General features: G+C 43.6%; 1 protein-coding gene across 1 annotated transcript in view; it reads left to right on the top strand.

The window, feature by feature from the left end:
• Col4a4 (collagen type IV alpha 4 chain) overlaps positions 1-21,562 on the top strand; it is a 165,928-nt gene that overhangs the window by 68,638 nt on the left and 75,728 nt on the right. The window contains exons 7-11 of the mRNA XM_087209310.1: positions 15,344-15,478; positions 16,235-16,279; positions 16,931-17,047; positions 18,740-18,808; positions 21,479-21,514. Of these exons, the coding sequence (XP_087065436.1) occupies positions 15,344-15,478; positions 16,235-16,279; positions 16,931-17,047; positions 18,740-18,808; positions 21,479-21,514 (402 nt within the window). The remainder of the gene's footprint in view (positions 1-15,343; positions 15,479-16,234; positions 16,280-16,930; positions 17,048-18,739; positions 18,809-21,478; positions 21,515-21,562) is intronic.

Below are 21,562 nucleotides of genomic sequence, written 5' to 3'. Positions count from 1 at the left end.
ATTTGTGCTGAAGTCTTAGATCCAAAAATTCTTTGATTAAAAATACACTCATGACTTTTATATACATATATGGAAATACCACTCTGTGTCCTTTAAATATATACAATTATATGTCCATTTACAATTTCTAAATTTAAAAAATACTCCCACAATCTTACCAGGAAGAAGTATGTTTCTGAAGCTTTGGGCCATGTTTGAGTCAGGGCAATGATTCTTTTGAAATGAGTCTTCATCCATTCAGGCTGCTGAAAGAAAATACTTTAGACTGGGGACCTCAGACACCAGAAATCTGTTTCTTTTTTTTTTTTTTAAACTTTTTTGTTTTTTGGTACCAGGGATCAAACTCAGGTCCTTGCACTTGTGAGGCAGGCAGCGGAACCACTGAGCTAAATCCCTGGCCAGAAATCTGTTTAAGATCAAGGCACAGGCACACCTGGCATCTGGTGAGGATTCTCTCCCCAGTTTGCAGATGGCTGTCTTTTCCCCGTTTCCTCACATGGTGGAGAGATCCCTGGGGTTATTTTACAAGGGCTCTAATCCCACTCGGGATTAGCTTCCTTCTCCTGACCAAGTTCCCAATTCTCTTAATTCCCTATCTCTTAATACTGTCACTTTGAGGCTTGGAGTTTCAATATATAAATTTTGGAGAGACACAAACATCATTGATATGGTAGGGTTCATATCAGTCCCACTGGGGTATGAGTGACACTCAAAAAGCGTGAGTTAGTAAAGATGGGTCTTTACTGCAAAACATGACCTTCCCAAGAGAAGGGACCAAGTACTTCTCTGATCATATTGCTTGATTGTCACACAGTCACTGAGCAGTCTGTTTGGCTTCCTTTGTTGAGCTGTCTTACTAAGATGCACTTCAGCTTCTCAATGTACGTGCGCAAATTATTTACCAAAAATCTGACTTTTGCGTGAGTATTGATTTATTTGTACTAGGGATTGAACCGAGGGGCACTCTACCCCTGAGCTACAGCCCTAGCAATTTTTATTTTGAGGCAGGGTCACACTCTGTGGTCCAGGCTGGCTGTGAATTCATAATCCTTCTGATTCAGACTTCTGAGTAGCTAGGACTATAGGCATGGGCCACTGTGTAAAGTGATTAAAACAAATATGTCAAGAAAAAGCTACCTCGGTGCTTCTAAAATTCAAGATCTTTGGGCTTTGAGACCCAAGAAAAATGAATGTGATTGGCTCTGTGGCAGAACAGGGAAATCACAAAACGAAGAGGCTCCGTTGCTTTGATAGAGAAGCTTGGTGGGTCACCTGGTTTAAATGAGCCTGAAGTTCTTTTCCCAGCAGCGCCATGTGCCTTTAGAAATGCCAGTCCTTCTAATTCAGTGGTTCCCAGCTGGGGTTTGGGACACCTGGCAGTGTCGAGGCAGTTTCAGGGTGGCACAGCTGGGTGGAGGGCTGCTAAGGGGTGGGTAGAGGCCGGGGGTGCCAGGCAGCATCGTACAATGCCTGGCACAGCTTCCACATCCCAGAATCATCTGTCCCCACCTGCCAACAGTGCCCAGGTGGAGAGGCCCTGTTCTCACCTGACAATGGCTCCAGGAGGCACGTGTTATTATTATTTCCACCTGACAAACACAAGGAACCAGAATTCCCAAGAGTTCTTTCTAATTAACTCACTAACATGTGGGCAAGCCAGGAAGCACATCCAGGTGTCTGGCTCCAACTCCGGCACTTGCTCCATGATCATGGAAAGATGATTATGTGAAGGTTCCAACACCTGGCTTTAGCATGACTTGTGGACTCAGGTGGGCACGTTAATGGGACCAAGCCTCATTTTCCTTGGGTTTGTCCCACTGGTCCACTTTCCTTCTATTTTCCTGGTCTGTTAAACAGTCATAAGCCAGTGCTTGTATAGAGGATGAAGGCTGTCTGTGGACAACAAGGGCTCACAGGCCGGAGCTGCTCTCTCCACTGTGTCCCTGATTCTGGGTGGCCAGGGACGCCTGTGTATGTAACACCAGGAAACCTCTGTCCTTCCTGAGTGGGTGGCTTCTCCCTGTGAGGGCTGTAGGTGTGGGTGACCTTTTCCATCAGAGAACATGGGAAAGGGGCCCATTCATAACTAGGAGGCAGTTCAGGAGGTGGTGTTCTCAGGCCTCAGCAGCCAGCCTTCATCTGCAGGTCAAGGTGGATAATAAAAAGAGGATGACATTCAATTCCAGAGGTCCTTGAGGCTGCCCAATCCATTTGTAGTACAGCCAGCTATTCCCAAGGAGGAAATGGTTCCTCGCTTGTGGACTAATTCCCGAGTAGTTTGTTCAATCCCCACATCAGAACTTTTGTGTTTGAAGCAACTGTTGACAAGCAAGGCTGGCCCTGAGCAGGGGAATGGCTGTGACAGCTGGCATCTTACCTGGAGCCCGGGGCTAGGGCTGTAGGGTCCCTAAGGCAGAGAACCCACTGTGGCTCCTTTGATGCCCAGAATAAAGTTCAGCCTCATCATTATACCCGGGAGGCCCACAGTCCAGCCTCAACTTGTTCCTTTGCCCACACTCGCCATTCCCGACTCTTTGGCTGTCTCCAGCTCTCTCCAGAAGCCATTCTGAACATCCCAACTTCTGCGTCCCTTTCTAAAGACCTCCCCACTTCCACCCTGGTGCCATCTCTGCAGGGCACCACCCCGCAGGCTTCCTCCTCGTCCCAGCCACACTGCCCTCTCCTGCTCAGGGAACCAGGCTCCACCCCAGTTTTCTTCCACTGTGCTTCACGCTGCCCTGTGTCTCCAGCTGCATCTAAGTGTAGCTCTGCTCAACCCTCTTGATTGGATCACAAGCATGCACTCCTCAAGATGGTCCTGAGAACAGTGGGAAAAGTTCATCCTGACTCCTGACCCATAGTAGACACCCTAGAAAAAGAAGTTTTCTACATTCATTTCTTCCTTTGGGAACTGGGGGTTATTTTCTTGAACTGCTTTGAGATTATCACAGTAGAAGGCCCATTAGCAGTTCATGCACATAAGCTGATAGATTAAAGACTGCAGCCTGCACAGGGATTGGGAACCTGAGCCATGGCCAGGCCAGCATGCAGAGGATCTATTTCTAGGGGGAACTGCTTTTTCTAAGAGAAGGGGGAGACAGTTAGCAGAGTCTATTCCCAGCCCCAGCCTTCCTTCTCACATACTAGCATGGAAGCCTGCTGTGGAATGAGTAATCGCTCACAGTTCTGATTTCCTTGTAAATTTGGAGTAGATCCAGACATAAGTGTGTTGGGCAGATGTTCACTAAGGCCACTGCTGCACTCTGGACTTTACAAGGGGCAATGGCACCTTGCAAAGAGCTCCAGGCTTAGGATAGGAGGTAGGTGCTTACACTTTGACCTTGCAAACAAGAACCAGGCTTAAGGTAGGAGTGGCTATGTGTCTAAATGTATTCCAAGCTCCCACCTGGGAATAAGTTTGCACTAGAAGGCGGGACTTGTCCTTCCTGGCTCTACTATCCCAGGCTTCTAAGATGGGCCATGGTTTTTCACATACTTAATTGGTTTCCAAAATGATTTTGACTCTGCCCTACAAGTTCCCCAAATTTTATTTAAATTCCTCTAGAAAGATGGGAATGAAATGGAACTGAGTAGGTCTTTAAATTATTATTTTTCAGTTTCAAGGGAAAGGATGGGGTCTTTTATAAGCTCTGCTTTAATAAGCACGGTGATAATAAAGACAGCTTCTATCACTTAGTACAGAAAGATGGATTTATGCTGCCTACTACTTAAGAGAGCTTAGCAACTGTAAAATCAACAAAACTTTGTGAGGTGGTAGCTTTTTATACAAGGAGGTAAAATAGCTTAAAACTCGAAGACTATCTTTTTTCTTGTTTGAAAGTCAAAATCAAACATTAACAAGTCACTCTTGGAAATTTTAAATCATTAAAATATGTACAATAGAAGTATTCTCCTGCAGTCTCATTAACTGGTCCCTTATAACTTTAAGAGCCTTCATTCAATGATAAAAATGGAATTTGCTTGGGGAATTTTAATTATTGTTAATGTTTTTCATATCACTAAGTTATTTGCACACTAAATTCTCAAACTCAATCTCTATCACTCACACAGCTGTGTTTGGGGCCACACTCTCACTTTATCTTGGATGAGTAATTCAGAACAATAATTTTTACATCCCAAAATTCACATAAGTGTGTTCTATTTTGATGGAAGCAAGATCCAGTAACAACAGGAAATCAGTAGAGTTGGTCTGTAACCAACTCCGTAGCTTTTTTATTTTGCTTTCTTATTTTTCTTGTCACAGTTTCTTTCTCCAAGGACTCTCTGATTCATTTGGTCATCACTGGAAAATTCTCAGTCAGTGAATCCCTGTCTGCCTGGTAGACTCAGATTCTGTAGGGGGACAGCAAGTCACCTGAGTAAGGGGGCCCTGAGATCAGACCACTGGTGTTGTGGACTGTGGGGAGCAGGATGGTGCATTTGTCCTGTAAAGGCATCAGAATCCAGAATCTTCCTAAAACTTAGTACCGAATAATTAAGTATATTTCTGATAGAATCAGACCACTGGCTTCCAGGTGAAATGGTGGCTTAGCTTACTCAAGTGTTCCTGTCAGAAATGGTAACCATAATTGTAGAACACAGAACATTTGCAAAAGCTAAAGGAATAAGTCTTTAATTTCATCTATGTAGATGCTTGAAGAAATATTTCTGAGCAGGACTTGGAAGGTCTGAGAGGGAAGAGGAAGAATCTCTACCTTTCATTTTATACTATTTGGCCCATTAATAACCATAGCGGTGGAAGCAGCAGCAGTAGCTGATATTTACATGGAGGAATAACTCAACTAGTACCGCTTTCAGTAGCTGACAATTCTCCTAACATCTAGTATTTGTGTGAGGAGAAAAAGGAGAGAGAACAAGCTTCTATTTGCTGCCTACAATGCAGTGTATATTTTCCATCAGGCTGAGTGTACATGCACAGCTAATATAGCAAGACCTCCCCCTAGGAATCTAAGTTATAGCTTGGGACTGAAGGTGCAGCTGCCTAGTCCAATCACCTCACTCAGCTGTCTGTGATTTGCAGCAGGATGTTTGGTCCCTTCCTGTGAAGTTCAATCCCATAGAAATGATGACCCAGCTGTGTGATCCAGCATGAACCCAGGCTGGGCTGAGAGCAGAGCTCAGCAAATGTGGGACACTGAATTTCAGAGGCTCAAGATCTGGATCGCCATTGAGGCAGTCTTCCTGTTGGCAGAAAAGAAGGGCAAGTAATACAGGTACCCTTGAAAGTATGACTCACTTTCAGGGAAATACTCCATATAGGAAAAGGGGGAGCAGTGCATATGAGAATACCTCTCTAGTTCAAGGGTAACATCTGAATTAGTGGAAATGAAAAATTATAAAGATCTTAGGGAAAAAATTTCTTCTTTCAAAAACCACTTTAAATAATTTGCCAAGAATCCCACAGGGAAACAACTATGACTCCAAGGTGCTCATTTTTCACTTTTATGTCATAAATCTTAACTGCAATTAATAATAATACCTTTCCATTTTCAGCAAATAAACATTGAGGGCAAGCCATGTGTCAGGCATTGGATGAGCACACGAGTCCTTAGTGATAAAGAAGTCCTGGTAGCCTAAAGCTCAGAGGGCAATAAGAGAGACAGAGAAGATTTACCCTCCAGCCATTATTTTTAGGTGCCTGAGGAATGCAAGGCACTGTTCTGCTTGTGGTACACCAGGGAAAGGAAGTGGCAAAGATGCCCACCCTAACCTGGCTTTCCATGGGAGCATGTGTGTGGGGTGGTGGGTCACAGGGAGATGAGGATTGACCTTCAGCTTGGACCTGATAGAATTAGAAGTCACCCAGGCACAATCAGGAAGAAGTGACTTTGTTAGTTAGCATCTATAAAAAATTAGTATGTATTTTGTGGCTTACTCCATGGAAATGTATTCTTCAACAAATCCTACAGTCAGACATTCAAAACAAGGTGTTGGCATTGCCAGGCACCCATGAGTGGATTTCAGGGAGAATCTGTCCTTTGCCTCTTCTAGCTTCTGGGGCTCTCAGCAACCCTTGGCATTCCCTGGATCCTGTTGTATCACTCCAGTCTCTATCTTCACATTGCCTTCTCCTCTGTGCATCTCTATCAAGTCTCCCTCTGTGTCCCTTCTTGTAAGGATACATGTGATGGCATTTAGTGCCTGCCTGGATAATCCAGGATAAACATGTTTTTTCAATAGCATTAATTCTAATCCCACAGTTTCTTGGGACACAGACAAACATATCTTTTTGTGGACACCATTCAACTCCTGTAAGTGTTTGGGCAAAGGAACAGTCATGGGCCCTTATAAGAGAAGGAGACAGGCTGGTATGTCCCAAGGACTGAAATATTGCCAGGGAGGTATTTGATCTCAGAAGAAAAGCAAGCAAGTGGTCTGAGGTGCAGCTGATAAACACACTCGAGTCAACCTGGTTAAGGAGGCATCTTTGACAGACCCAAGGAAGAGAAGAAGCAGACTGAAGGAACAGCATCAGAAGGCCACTCTAGCTGCTGTTTGGAGGACATAGCTGGGTTAGGTGGGGTAATGTTGGGGGAAGCCTGGTAGGAGAACACTGCAGCCACCCAGCCAAGGGTCATGGCATCTTAGCAAGAGGTGAGTGTGAAAGTGAAAAGGTGTGTGGGGTGGGAAATGTTTGGATGCAGGCTTGATTGCAGGAGGGAGACTCATGGAATGCATGTGTGTGAGTCAATTAGAGATGTTCAGGCCTCTTGGTGCAGATGAAAGAGATGTTCAGGCTTCATGGTATTTGACCAGGGAGTGCATCTGATGGAGGCTGATTGTGACTCCAGTTTTGAACCTGGCAGAGCCTGAGGTCAGGTAGATATGTGGCTCAGAAAGAGAGGTCAGAGCCGGGGAGGGAGGAGGAAAGATTTTTGAGCTGAGGGTACAGTGGACTCCACAAAAATGGATGAGGTTGTCCAAGAGAAAGAGAGACAAGGCCAAGGCAGCCCTGAGGAGCCCCAGGGAGGCCCCCACCCAGGAGGAAGAGGGGCCATGTTGGAAATGCAGGTGGGAGGAAAGCAAAAGGATGCTTCGGGGAAGGGACACAAGCAAACAGGGCAGAGAAGGAGAGACAGCCAGCTGGATGATTCTCAGCGGAACGTACTGGCGCCCCAAATGGCTTTGCTCAGTTTCCCCAACAGGTGCGCCATGCCAGGCTGCTACGACCACCATGTTTCAGAATGTTGCAAGGGACCTGGTCCAAAGGGTGAGCTTAGCCTTGTCTGCTGGTTCTCAGGGCAGGGTTCTTACCCCAGGCCCCACGCCGCCTCCTAGAAACACACCCATAAATCTGTTACTCCAGGCCAAGCCCATCAATTTATCCCGAGCGTATTGTTAGCAAGTGAGGTCAATTTAAGGGGCAAGAAAATACTCTACCACGGCAGTGAAGTCTCTTCAGACTGGCTAATCCTAGAGTAACAGCATTTCATCATTTATTTTTATGACAATCTTTTTTGCAGGGAAGGCAGGGTCAAAAGGGTTTATGCAGCACACTGAGGCCTGTTGGGAGGATTAGGTGATACTCTAGTGACACCCAGTGGCTCATTTATTGAATTACAAGTTAGCTTTAAGTAGGAGGGAGGCATTGAAAGAAAGAATAATAAATAAGAAGGGCAGCATAGCTCAAGCTCAAGGATCCTAGTTCAATCCCTGGCACCAAAAGAAAAAAAAAAAAACCCCAAAAAACAAGCAAGAATAAGGGCAGAATTAAAAAGGAAAGGTGTGTTAAAATAATGTTTCTTTGTAAATGTCCATTATAGAGGCACTAATCAATTAAGCAATGCATGAGTGTATGTTTAGAACGTGTGCTCTGCAAGGCAGCAGCCAAGGTGTTGGGGTGGTGATAAAAACATTCATGGATCTCTGGCCTCAAAGGTTTTCCAGAAGACCTTGCCTTAACCAGATGCAAAGTATTATGTATAAAACAATCGTGAAAAATACACGCAGAATATGTCCAGGTGTTAATTGTTTCAGGGTTGACCCAGCAGTAGAGAGGGAAGATTGGTAAGGACTGGAGTAGAAAGAGCAGCAGAAACCTCTAGGTCAGAAGAGCTGGGTTTGAATTTCTGCTCTCACAGGGGTCAGTGGCTTGGCCTGGGGACACGTGCTCCATCTGTCTGAAGCTCAGCTTCCTCCTTTGCAGATGAGGAAGTAGGTACAGGGATGCTTTTTTGCTTTACATGGTTGTAAAACTCCTATGGAAAGAATGCAGAGGGCTGTGTCAGAGCTCTGCATGTGGTATCCATTACAGCTGTTACTGTTCTCCTGCGTGTGTGTGTGTGTGTGTGTGTGTGTGTGTGTGTGTGTGTGTTACTGGGAATTGGACCCAGGGCCTTGTACATGGTAGGCAAGTGCTCTATTGAGCTATATCTACAGCCCTTTTTACAAATTTGACTTCGAGACAGGGTCTCATGAAGTTGCCCAGGCTGGCCTTGAGCTAGCATTCCTCTCCCTTATCTTTGCAAGTAGCTCAGATTCCAGGCTTGCACCACAACACCTTGCTTCGTGGTCCTATGATGATGGGAGGAAGGTAGGATTGAGTTTCAGGTGAAGAAAGGCTGCTGTCGCCTCCAGCAGACAAGAAAAGACTGAAGAAGATGCGTTGACAGCAGTGTGGGGGCTAAGGGAACCAGGGAGGCTGATGTTTGGGAACCTGCGCAACGATGTCAAGACCACGACCCGGGGACTGTGCTGTGAGGTGAAGCTGAGACAGACGCATGCGATTCATTTCCAGCCAAGATGAGATAGCTGTGGTCATGGGAGGGACATGGAGAAGGAGGGAAAGAAGCCATAACTGGCTGCCGGGCTGAGTTTAGATGGTGGAAAGGACAGAGCCGCCACCCGCAGGTACAAGGAAGGAGCCACAGGGAAACTAGTTTGGGAGGGGTGAGCTCTGCTTTGACTTGTGGGTGTGAATCGAGAGGGAGGAGGACGCTCCACGGCACCAGCTGAGTGGGGCGGAGTGCGAGGTTTGCAGAGAGGCTGCCTAGTCTGGCCTGGATTCGAGCTACTAGGAGGGTGAGTTAGAGTAAGCGCTGTCTCCTGAGCAGCTTTCCACACCCGCGGGGGGATCATAACCCGCGATCATAACTTCTGTGTTGCTGGTTGTACTACACGAGGTGAGTCAAGGGGGGCAGTGTTGAGCACATACCCAAGCTTAGATAAATTCCTTCCCCTTCCTATGACATTTCTGGTAGCAATGTCATGGTCTTAGCGTGCCAGGGTAATGTGGATATTTCTGTGCAATTTGTGTAATACAAGCATCATTCTTATTATTTCACCCATTCATTTACTCATTTATTTATACTTCTTTGCATTGCATCCATTTGTGACTGGGAAAAAGCATGAGGTATTTGCAGAAAAAGTGTGGCTGTACATATATTCGTGGTTGTGTGTGGTGTGGTGATTTTTTCCAATTCTCATAGTGCTAGAATGACAAAGGAGTTCTTAGAATTTTGTCATTCCGCACAACATCCAGGGGGAGGGGCAAGCTGATCCATGGCAGCCAAAAAGGCTGATTTGAAGATTTTGGTTTTAATAAAGTATAAATTCTCTTAGTAGTACATCGGTCTCTTCTACTAACTTGTGAAATAAAAGTGATTTGATCTTAACCCAGCTCCAAGATGTTCCTGACTTAACAATTAACCAGGGACAGAATCCTAAAGGAATGCCTGGCCTCCAGGGGCAGGGAGGCCTGCGATGTGTGTCCAGGCTGATCTCCTTCATCCTTTATTTGTTCAGCTGTCCCTGGAGCCCAGTGCTGCTGTAGGGAGGTACAAAGAGCAGATCTGGTGACATGGTGTCAGCTTAGCCTTTGAGCAGGCAACAGAGCTGACTCCACAAGGCACGTGAAGGTTTCTCAGCTACCAAACCGATTGTTTCTGGAGTTGCTGACTTCGCCATCTCACACTAAAAGTCACAAACCACAGAGGCAATTTTATGCGTGGAGTAGGAAAAAAAATCAGGAATATTACATGTGGAAGTCAGTTATTTTGCTGGGCAGCTTTCTTTGTGCTGGACCGAATCTGGCATAGCAATATCATGTTATTATTGTGGGTGGGTGGAAGGTGAAGATGAGGAGTGGGTGTAGTTTTTCCTTAGAAGAGACTTTTCTTAGAAAGATGTAAAATTCCTGTAATTATTTAATGATTCTCTAGTTATAAAATTGTCTTTTATGGACCTGTTATTTATGCCTGTGATTAATTCTATTTATCCTGCAATTACTTCTAGTATAACCTTATAAATAAGTAATCCTACACACTTACTTATAAGCACAGTTTTTACTGACCTCTTTTTACATGAAATAATTTAATGAAAATAAAAATGATTTTCTACGTTACTGTAGATAAATTATTTACTCAAATTTGGCAAACTGGCAACCTACTATTTCAGACTCTCATTTGGGAAATGTTCAGGACAGCTTTCTGACAGATTCATTGCTGTTACCAAAGGTTTAATGTCTTTCTTTAAAACTTTTATCATATAACAAAATGCCTCATAATAGGTAAGAACAGCAGTAACAATCAACTTGCAAAGTCTTCACAGCCTTAAAAAAGACAGACAATTCATGTTTTATGTTAATTTTTCCATTTACAAAGTAGAGATTGCTCTTCCACTTAATGTGACTGAAATTAAGACCTGGTGACATCCACATCGTATCTCAACAACAGAAAGACTCCAGTGTCGCTGCAGTGGGAGCCATTGCTCGTGGGGTGGAATTGCCTTCTGCACATCTGGAATCCTCAGCCCTTTGCATAACCACTGTGGACCCAACCTGGGCACTGCAGTTCAGAGAGATGAGAAAGCTCTTACACACATCTTTCCTTGCAGCGGAGACGGGACCAGTGCCTCACTCTTTCCTGTTAGGGTTTGTGTGATGGCCCATATCTAAAATGTCCCCCAAGTCTCTTGTGTTTGGCAGGTGATTGGAGTCATCGGATTCACCCATGGATGATTTCAGCATCTGCATGTGCCATTAGGAGGTGGGGTTTGGTTGGAGGTGGGTGATTGGATCTTGACCTGGAAAAATGTGTTCTTGTTGCTGGCTGCTTCCATCTCTCTGCTTCTTAGCCATCATGTGATGAAAAGTTTCTCTCTGCTATTCCCTTCCACCATGCCATTTCCCCCTTGGAGCCACCTGACCACGGACTGAGCCATGAGCTGCAGTAAACCTCTCCTACAAGTTGTAGGTGTTGGGTATTGTGTCCTGGAGATGACAGAGTAACTAAGTGGTTGGAATATGGCTTTTTCCCCTCCTCTCCCCCAATGTCATACAGAAGTTTAATCTTTATTGTGAAGGTCACATTTGATGATTGTAAGAAGCACACAAAATAGAATGTGTCCATTTCTCACTCTTGCCATTTCTGGTGTATCCTTCTAGAAATCTTCTTTTATAAACATATATTTAGGGAAAATGTCAGCTCCTCTGTTTCATTACAGGTGGGATCATTTGACATACTCTTCCGTGACTTGTTTTTCTCGCTTAACAATTACCCATTTATAGTAATAATATGTAATAACAATAGTCAGTATTCATTCAGACAGGCACTTTATTAAACACCTTTGCGTGCATTATCCTTTTCATGTTCATGAGCCATTGGTGGATAAAGATGCCGAGGATCAGAGAGATTAAGACATAAACCTGGCTGAGGATACAGCTCAGTGGTAGACCACACAGCCCTCGGTTTGATCTTCGAGAGAGAGGAGAAAGAGCAAGGAGAGAGAGAGAGAGAAAAACAGAGTCAGAGAGAGAGAGAGAAACAGAGTCAGAGAGAAAAAAGAAGGAAGGGAAGGGAGGGAGGAAGAAAGGAAGGAGAGGAGAGACTCAAGTTCGTGGGACGGGGCTGGGCTTTAAGCACAGGCTGCCTGCAGGGCTTGGACCACCACTCTGTTTCTTCTTCATGAGCATCAGGAGGCTGTGCTATGTCAACCTGGACCAATCTTTTTGCTCTCTTTAATGGCTCCTTTCAAAGGTCATCAGTGCCCTTCTCATTCTCCTCAGATCCATTGCTCTTGGGACCCCAATTGCCCATCTCTGCCTCTTTTTATCTGAGGACTTTTGTCAAAGCCCTCAAAGCCCAAGGCACTCTGCCCACCACCAGTGGTCCTCAGCCCGGGAAGGGAGTACCCTGACTCCCCTGCCCCATCCAAAGAGGGATGAGTATTCCACACTGACTCTCAAGATCCCCTCAGTGCCAAGATCCTGTTGGCCATGCTTGTAACTAGCTGGCTGTCACTCCTTTCTTGGCTGCCTTCCCTTCCAGTGTCTGCCTCTGTACCTCACCTACCTCCTGCATTGACTTCTTGTCTCCCACATTGCCTCTGGGGCACCCAGGTGGGACAGGATACATGGTGTCCACTGTATGACGGTAGCATAATTTATTCGCTCACTCACTCTCAGGTTGGTCGATTTTCACAGGACTTCCGGTTTTCTGGGCTGTTACAAAGAATATTGTGGTAAAAAATCCTGCACTATTGTTATGGGGTCCTGACCCAGACCCCGGGCTTCAGGGGCACACCCCATTTCCCTCTGCACACCTGAGCCTGGCTAAGGCCAGTAGCACTCTCTAAGGTGACTCTCCAAGTATAGGCCAGTTCCCAGTGGGTCTCAGAAGTCCTTTATCCCAAACAGGGTACTCTCCAGTGTGGAATTGCCACGTGAAGTCCTCTGGCATTCTCACTGATAGACTAGAGGGGGCAGTGGCCATGCCTCAGTTTCAGGGGAGTGGCTGGCTAACAGATCACACCCTGTTGTTAACACACAGTATTTCCTTTATGGGATTGTGGCAGTGAATGGCCAGAATGGATGGGGCTGATGTACTGATTTTAGGCGACTCAATTTTTTATGTAGGTGGGACTCCACCGGAATTATTTTGCCCTGCTCCCTGCACCCTCATGAGGGCAGTCTTATTCTGCCCTAGAAGTTTAAGCAGACATCTCCCAAATCCATCAAGCTCTTCTGTCTATATATCAAGACTTAGCTACTCACTGAATGCAATTAACTGTGATCTTCAGGGGGAAAGGAGATATAAAACAATTTTTTAAAAATCTTTAGAAAAATTTTAAGAAGACAAAAGATTGTAGCCAAGTGAACAGTGAGAACATCTGCAAATTGTCAGGAGACACAGCATTCCCACCTGCGCTGCGAGATGTGCTGGACAACACAGCTGAACTCATGGGCGACACAGTGCAGTACCAGGGATCAAACTCGGAACCTTGCGCTTGCGATGCAGGTGCCGGAACCACTGAGCTAAATCCCTGGCCCCAACAGTGCGTGATATTTCGTCACCAAAACGCCATGCCTTTGTGAGAGCCTTGTTATAAATAGCCTTTATCTAATGCAAGGGCATTATCCTAGGACTACAAAGCAAGTTATTAAAATTAGCATGATAATCAAAGACACTTTCTGCTCACATCACTTCTAGACATAAGATGAATGTAGGAGAGCCATTTGGAAATCCTGATTGTAGATTTTTGAGGTCATTTCAATAGCCTCTTTGTTTCCATATATTATTTTATTAAAAGTTTTTAAAGAAGAATATATAAAATGAATTTATATAAATCAAGATCACATTTTGATGGAATTACTATTTTTAACGTCTGAAAATCACTTTCCTAACCCTACAGGGCCCACCTGGAAGGTGGAAGTGGTCGGCACTGCCTGTCCACCCATTCCTTATCCATGCAGAATAAATCACCACAGCCAAAAGCTGTGGTAGTTCATAGATGAATCTGTGACCATGTCCTTGTCCTCTTAATAATGTACTTATACGTAACTGGAGCAGTAAACAATAAATTAATGGACAAACACATGATTAAAGGTGAGAAATGCTAGGATGCTACAGAGAAAGGGCACAGGCAGCTAGGATGGAGACTGGTGGAGGCTGGGGAGCCCGCTGCTCAGGGAGTCAGGACGGCTTCTGGGGAGGTGGCCCCGGCTGAGATCCATACCCATCGGTCAAAGGTCTTGGAAGAAAGCTACTCAGAGGGAAGGAGCAGCGGGTGCAGCATATTGAGGCTGGAGAATCTGTAAGGCCCAAGGTAAGGGGCAGTGCTTTATGCTAATGGAACTCAGAAAGCCAGGAAGGGGTTTTAAAAGCGGGCCAGGGCCATGAACTGATTTCAGCTTTAATGTCACTCTGGGTGTTCTGCAGACAGGGCATGGAGTGGGTCAGAGGAACCTGGAAGGCCTCTGAGGAAGCTGGAGCAGATGCAGCGGAGACACAGAGGCAGGTGAAATTCAGATCGATTTAAAGAGCAGAAACTATCAGTCAGTCATGGATTAAACTTTGACAGAACATCAAGGCTGACTTCCAGGCTGAGTAGTTGGGGAAGGTAGGTGGAGGGTCAGATTTGGGGGAAAATAAAGAGTTCATTTTGAATTTTTTTGCCCTTTTTTTTTTTTTTATGCTGGAGGTAGCATTGGTTCCAGGGAGATACCGAAGAGGTAGCTGGATGTGAAGGTCTGGAATTTAGAAAAGTCCAAGCTGAGACATGTAAGGGGGTGTTGGAATCAAGGCCAGAGGGGCATGGGAGGCAGGGACAGAGGAGAGCTGTGTCACAGGGCAGGGGGTGCTCCTCACGCCCCAGGCCTCCGTCCTGCAGAGCAGACCCAGCTGTGTGACCTGCAGCTGCCTGTGACGGCTGTTGCTGAGCTTCACTTCTGTGGGGAATGCAGTGGAGAGCAGGGTGTGTGAGGAGAGGCGAGATCCTCAGCGCTGGGCCTCGGGGTCCCACTTTAGGGACCTCAGGGTGAGCACTGAGCTCATGAAGCTCCTCCACCTCAAACAAGAGGCTACATTTTTATTCATGGATTACACAGCCTCAGTCCAAACTGAGACTGGGGAACTAAGTGACAGATGCTAAGCCCCGAAGAAGACAGAAAAGTCATTAGCTATTTGAAGTAAATAGGAGATCGGAGTTTTCCCCTCAGTTAACTTCTGTCACTTACATAGAGGTAAGGAGACTTTGATATTGTAAACTCTGTGCTTGATTAAAGAGCCCAAGGATTATAAATGGAACTGATCAAATGAAAATAGCCACAGAATTATAATCTGTTTATATAAATGTTTCTGGGAACACACACACTACACACACACACACACATATTCATGCAGTAATGTAAACTTGCCAGGCAGTTTATATTCAGATTGGAAAAGGCAATGCCGGGTTTCTTTTTATCGTATGAAGTCAATCATTTGCATTTCTAGTATTAGACCTTTCTCAAATCTAACTTTTACTTCTGAGCATCCAAGTGACCGTGTGCTTCTGTTAGAAGACACTCCTTATGAATTGCTCCCCCCACATTTTTCTTTCTTAGGGTCAACCAGGACCACTAGGATCACAGGGTCCCATAGGGCCTCTGGGACCCCCAGGACCCATTGGAATTCCAGGAGAGAAAGGACTGAGAGGTGACAGTGGCTCTCCTGGGGCCGCAGGGGAGAAAGGAGACAAGGTGAGCTGATTTTTCAGAGCACATGAACCTCTCAGCAGTGCTGCTTTTCTGGGTTTTACAGTCACATGCAGGGCAAACTTGCACCTTGTCCCAAAATAAATCTGTGTTCCTGTGCTTATTAGTCCTCAGTCTCCAACTCATTCCAGAGAACCCTGACCTTCTCTGCTTTTTCTATGCACTTAAATATGTACCATTGATGGCTAAAAAACCCGACCAACCAACTGAAAAAAACTAAGTAACATATTACGTGTGTCATTATAAGCCCTTCTTTTTTAACTCAATGATATGTGTTATAAATTATTTTATATTAATTTTCATAAATCGGATTTATTCCTTTCAAATATTGCATAATATTCCATATTATGGATAAAATTATCCTTCGTTTCCTGGCAGTAAAAGTCTGAGATTCTATGCCAACTTTGTGTAGTGCCAGCTTGTAAAAATCCTGTAAATTGTTGTTGCTCCTGTTTAAGAGTTTGTTTCTGTACGATAGACCCTCAGAAGTAGAATTTCTGACTTCCAACATGTTGAATGTTTTATTTGAGTTAGTACTGTCAACATTCTCTAAGTACACACAAAAAGTAGAAAAAGTTGATGCTTAGGTGTTGTTACTGAAACTCATCTCATCAAAATAAAAGCAAGTGACAATGGCTGATGAGTATCAAAAATCAGTCATTAATATTTCACATTTGAATCAACTTGTTAATTAATAATTTAGCAATTTTTATATCATTGTTTTATTTTTGGGGATTTTAGGGTCCAACTGGTGTTCCTGGATTTCCGGGTTTGGATGGTATACCTGTAAGTTTCCCTAAATTTTCTCCTTTATTTTTTTAAAGAAAGGGGACACACTCATCAGAATCCTTAAAACCATGTATTTAGAAGGTATAAATATTGGGCAAACTTTTTTATTTTCTTACACTAGTGTATGGAAGGGTGCTTGCATTTCAATTTTGTACAGTAATTCTAAAACATTTTTCCTGAAGAACAAGGTTTTTGAGCAGATTAGAGAAACAAATTCCAAAACACGAGTTAGATACACTTTTGACATCAAGTACAATGTTCTGGAAGTAAATGCAGACTTCTAATGAAAGTTTTATTTCCTAGTGAGTCCTAGTATTGGAATTAAGTGGACTTAAAGACTCATTTCTAATATGAAAATCAAATGGAAGAAAGAAGAGATATTTGGGGGCCTTTATAATTCATTGGAGTTTTTCTAATGATCTCAGGGAAAGTTTCCTTCCCAAATCTCCCAGAATATTCTAAACTACATTAATTTAAATCAGATGTATTAAAATTTCATATTTTTACTCTTACTGTGCAATGCGGGTGGGGAAGAAAGTTTTATAAAATTTAACAACATGTGAGTCACAACTTGAAATTATATTGCATAACCTTTGTGTTATGATATTCTTGCAAAAAAGTCCCCATGTACAATTTTGTTTTCCGTAGGGTCACCCAGGACCTCCAGGGTCCAGAGGCAAACCTGGAATGAACGGTTACAATGGCTCAAGAGGAAACCCGGGGCTTCCAGGGGAAAGAGGAGCTCCTGGCCCAAGAGGCACCCCAGTAAGAAGCCCATACCTCAGCCTCATAGAAATCCTAAGGGAAAAGGCCCTATGGTAGGAATAGGATTGGTGTTTGCAAGCAACAGAGTTAACACGAGTGTTCCTGGAGCATAGCGAATGCCTGTGGACCACTGAGGGATGTGGCTGGAGAGGTGGGCAGGGCTGGAATTTGTGAGGCTTGCAGACTTCTTAAGCTCTTCAAATTGGACCAAACCCCATTCTACAGAGTCACGCACATTCTTGGGAGCAGAAGTCCTCCCTGAGTGGTGGCTTTAGCACCACATGTAGTACTGACCACAGTGCTGAAGTTGGCCACAGTGGTCTTTTTGCACAGCAACTGTCTTCCTCTTGCCTCCTGTGACGTAGAAGCAGCCCTCACTCTGTACAGTCATGTAAAAAGGGCCATGAAAGATGAAGCCACACAAGCCACATAAGTAATCTGAGCAGCTTGATGAGAAAAGCTATCATTGTTTTGTGACCTGTAAGATGTTCTGTTGAAACATTAAAAATTCTCTTATTGCCACTGATAGAGAGAAATAAAAAATAAAACTAATACTTATTCAGTACACAAATCAGTACACTGAGAATCAGTGTTTCATTTCATCAGAAAGACTTACCAAGCATAGTGTGAACAGTGCTGGCCTTCTCATTGTATATTTTGTGATGCGAAATGAATGTGTTTTCTGTTCCTTGACAAAAATGTCATACTTCTTTCTCAGCTGGAGTCTTTTCAATGGTGTGAAATATCCCACAGAGTTACTTTAACACACAGTTTTTGCCTGTGTCATTTTCTCCAAGACATTGTCATCTTTTTCACCGCAATCTCTTTCCTGTTTTATGTTGATAAGTTCATCTTTCTTGCATTCTTCTGGCTGCCAGTGTCTCTTGAATGACAGCACTGCCCACATTCCCACAGCCAGTTGATCCTTCTGTAACTCCACTTAAATTTATTTGAATTTCAATTCCAACATTGCAATTTTTCACTTATTTGATTTTCTTTTGTCTTTGTCAGCCAATTCTCTCTTTCATCTATCCATTTTTATAAAATGTCATTTGGGATTACCCCTGGGAGATAAGGAAATAGCACACCTACATCCTTTGCTGTGTCCCTGTGTGTATGTGTGTGTGTGTGTGTGTGTATACACACATGTGTGATAGATGTACATTGATTAGTCAGTGATTCCAACCTGCATCTATTAATTATGTATTGATTTGTGAGCTGAGCAGCTAGAAGTGAAGTTTGTACTCAAATAATTTCAGTTACAAAGGTAACTGAAGTTAACTGAAATCTGAACTGTTGTTATTGAACTGGTGTTATTTAATTGTTGAGCTGAAATTCATGCAGAATGGAGCTGTACAAAGCCAGGACTGCTTATATAGGCAAATCTGACTTCTCAAGCAAAATGTTGATATAACTCACTGTAAAGCCATTAAGTTTCTCCCATTGGAAGTAGAACCAGACACTTTTAATGGGATCAACTTTGAAATTTGTATGTTCTTTAAGGAGCTTGACATATCAAGTAGTAGAATTTTTATGTGGCAACTAAATTAAGAGATATTAAGTAGAATATGAAGATGTTATGTTAGGAACACTTTGGGAAGGAGAGTACTTTGAGGAATTTCCTTTCTATAGGAAAGAAAACACTGAAATGGTCATGTACTTTGTCCGCTGAACTGATTATTTTGTTCTCAGGGCCTTCTTGGAGAAAAAGGAGAAAAAGGAAATTCAGTGTTCATTTCAGGTGGCATTAAAGGTATTCAGGTAAGTATTATGATCTTTGTAGGTTTACTTTACTTTTTATCCCAATGGGTAAGCCATGTAGCAAGCATGTGGAAGGGATTTCCTATGAAGTGTCACTGAGTACAATGATTTTTCTTTTACTATTTGCCTGACACACCGAGATGATGCTGTACTTCTTGTGTGAAAATGCTGGTCTTACTCACCATGTCTGTGAACTTCTGGTACCAGCAAACCATTTGGAAATGCAAGGATACATTTATTTCAGTTTCTCAAAGTTGTCACTATTGACAGTTGGGGCCAATTACTTGTTTGGGGGAGGAGGGTGCTAAGCAGCATGCCTGGCCTCTGGCCTTGACCACATTAGGGTCCAGTAGCATCTTCTTATCCCCACCAGGAACCTTTCCCAACATTACCAAAGGTCAGGCGAGGACCACTGATTTATTCGTAGTTAAAATATTCTAGTGTTAATATTTGCCCTCTAGTATAATCAGAGCCACCACCATTGAATTTGAAAATCCTTAAAAGCGTAGCACTGTGTTTGATAAATGCAATGTTTTCAGCAGGGAATGATGTACAAACTTTCAGGAATAAGCTCTTGAGTAAGCACCTCATGTCTTGTATGAGAAGCCATGGATAAGTAAAGAGATCAGTGGACATGATGAATCAGGAGGAAGGAGTACATTTTCAAGATGTGGTCATTTTTCTTATGGAAAAATATTTTAAACCATTAGGTAAATCTAGTTCTAGGTTGCTTCTAGTAAACCTTAATTTCTGTGCCACCTGGAGTGGGAACACCTGAGTGTGGATCCCTTTTGTGAGTTCACAGAATGTGGTCGTAGCCTCTGCCCCATTCATACATGTTGGACTGGAAGTACTATGTGAATATAGTTCTGCTTCCAGGTGTGTCCAACCTGTAGCTAGCCATTTTCCCTCCTCCTAAAAATGTCATTATCAGATATTTTTAAAAGGAAGTTTTGGAACTTACATACATTACCTACATCATATATTTCATATGCACCCCAAGATGTCTCCTCTTCACTCAAAAAACAAGAGCAAAAATAGCCAGCAGCAGCTTGAACATGCCTGGAAAGATACATGAATAAACAACATCAAAACGAGGTCATTCTGGGAGCCATAATGGTGACTTGGGAGGCAGGAACTGACCCTTCCTTACTGTGGTGGCTTAAGCAGCCTCTTTACCTCGCCTGAGCCCCAGTTTCCTGATTGTGAAAGAAAATTCAAATAATATCTACCTTGCCTTCTCGCTGTTAAGGTGATGTGTTATAATGATTCAAATTGTAGTACGTTGAAAATGGTGTAATGCTGTACAGCATTAGTTATGGTGAGCATTTTTGTAACTGTGACAACAGAAAAGAAGCATGATGGGAGAGGAGATGAGTGTGAGAATTCTTTTTTTATTAGTACATGGACACAACACATCTTAAATATTTGCTAAAATAGTTTTATCCCCCACCCCTGTCTCCCTTTCTCTTCATCTCTTGGGTATGAGGATTCATCTTCAGAAATCAAAGTTTCCTAAGAAAATGATCTGTCAATCAATTATTTTGGGGCTGACTCTGTATCTACTTCACAGTCATTCAGGTGGCTATTATAAAAACAATAAAAGAAAAGTAACAAGTGTTGGTAACTATGTGGAGAGTTGGAACCCCCGGGCATTGTTGGTGGGAATATAAAATGGTCTAGCTCCTGTGGAAACATAAGACTACCATACGATCCCACAGTTTCACTTCTATATATATAACCTAAAAGAGTTGAAGGCAGAGACTCAAACAGATATTTATATACCCGTGTTCCTTATAGCATTATTTATAGTAGCCAAAGGGTGGAAGTTGCCCAAGTTTAACTACAGACAGATGAATGGATAAACAAATTAGCAAATGTGAGTATATCTATATAAATGAATATTAGGCTGCCCTGAAAAGGAGGGAAATTCTGACACATGCAGCAGTATGAGTGAAGCTTTAGGACATCATTTTATGTGAAATAAGCCAGACACAAAAGGACAAATAAGGTATGAGTCCCATTATATGAGGCTCTTAGAGTAGTCAAATTCCTAGACACAGAAAGTAGAATGCTGGTTGCCAGGTACTAAGGAGACTTGGGAGCTAGAATTTAATGGGTACAGAGTTCTTCCTCATAGAGGAAGATGAAAAAGTTGTGCCGATCAGTGGTGGTCGCGATTGAATAACGATGTGATATACTTAGTGCCACAAAATATCTGTACACCCCAAACAGGTAAAATATTAAATTGTATTTCATACATAAGTCTTAGATGTGGGCTGGAGCAGGTGCAACAGGCCCTCCCCATGAGGTCCTTTTCTGTCCACTCGAGGGTGTTCCCGGAGAGGAAGGCCTGCAGGAAATGGCCCAGCTGGGTGGAGAACTGAGAATGTAAACAGAAGGATGATTTTGTCTTCACTCTGTGTTGTCATGACTCCACCAGTCGTTCTCTGGTCCTTGCCTAGTAGGAGAATCCGGGGCCTAAGAATAGAAAAAGAAAATCACCTCTATGCAGCCCTTCTTCGGTTGTCCTCTCCACCCTGAAAAATTGAACAAACTGCACACTTAGATTCATCCAAATAGTCTTCGTACGTGTTTCCATTTTTACGTCATCTGTGTTTCAGGAAAATTGTGCTGCTCTTCTAAAACAATGTACCGTTATTATTGCAGGGAGATCGAGGGGACCCAGGACCAGCCGGGTTGCCAGTAAGTCTCGGGAGCAGGCCTTCTACTCCTGTTTCCCTCTCAAACAGC

This window comes from Heterocephalus glaber, unplaced genomic scaffold (assembly GCF_053883595.1).
Source record: "Heterocephalus glaber isolate CG9 unplaced genomic scaffold, H.glaber_assembly_v1.0 deba00001004, whole genome shotgun sequence".
In the NCBI taxonomy this organism is placed as follows: Eukaryota; Metazoa; Chordata; class Mammalia; order Rodentia; family Bathyergidae; genus Heterocephalus; species Heterocephalus glaber.
Note: the sequence above shows the minus strand (reverse complement) of the source record. Positions and strands in the feature narration are given on the sequence as shown.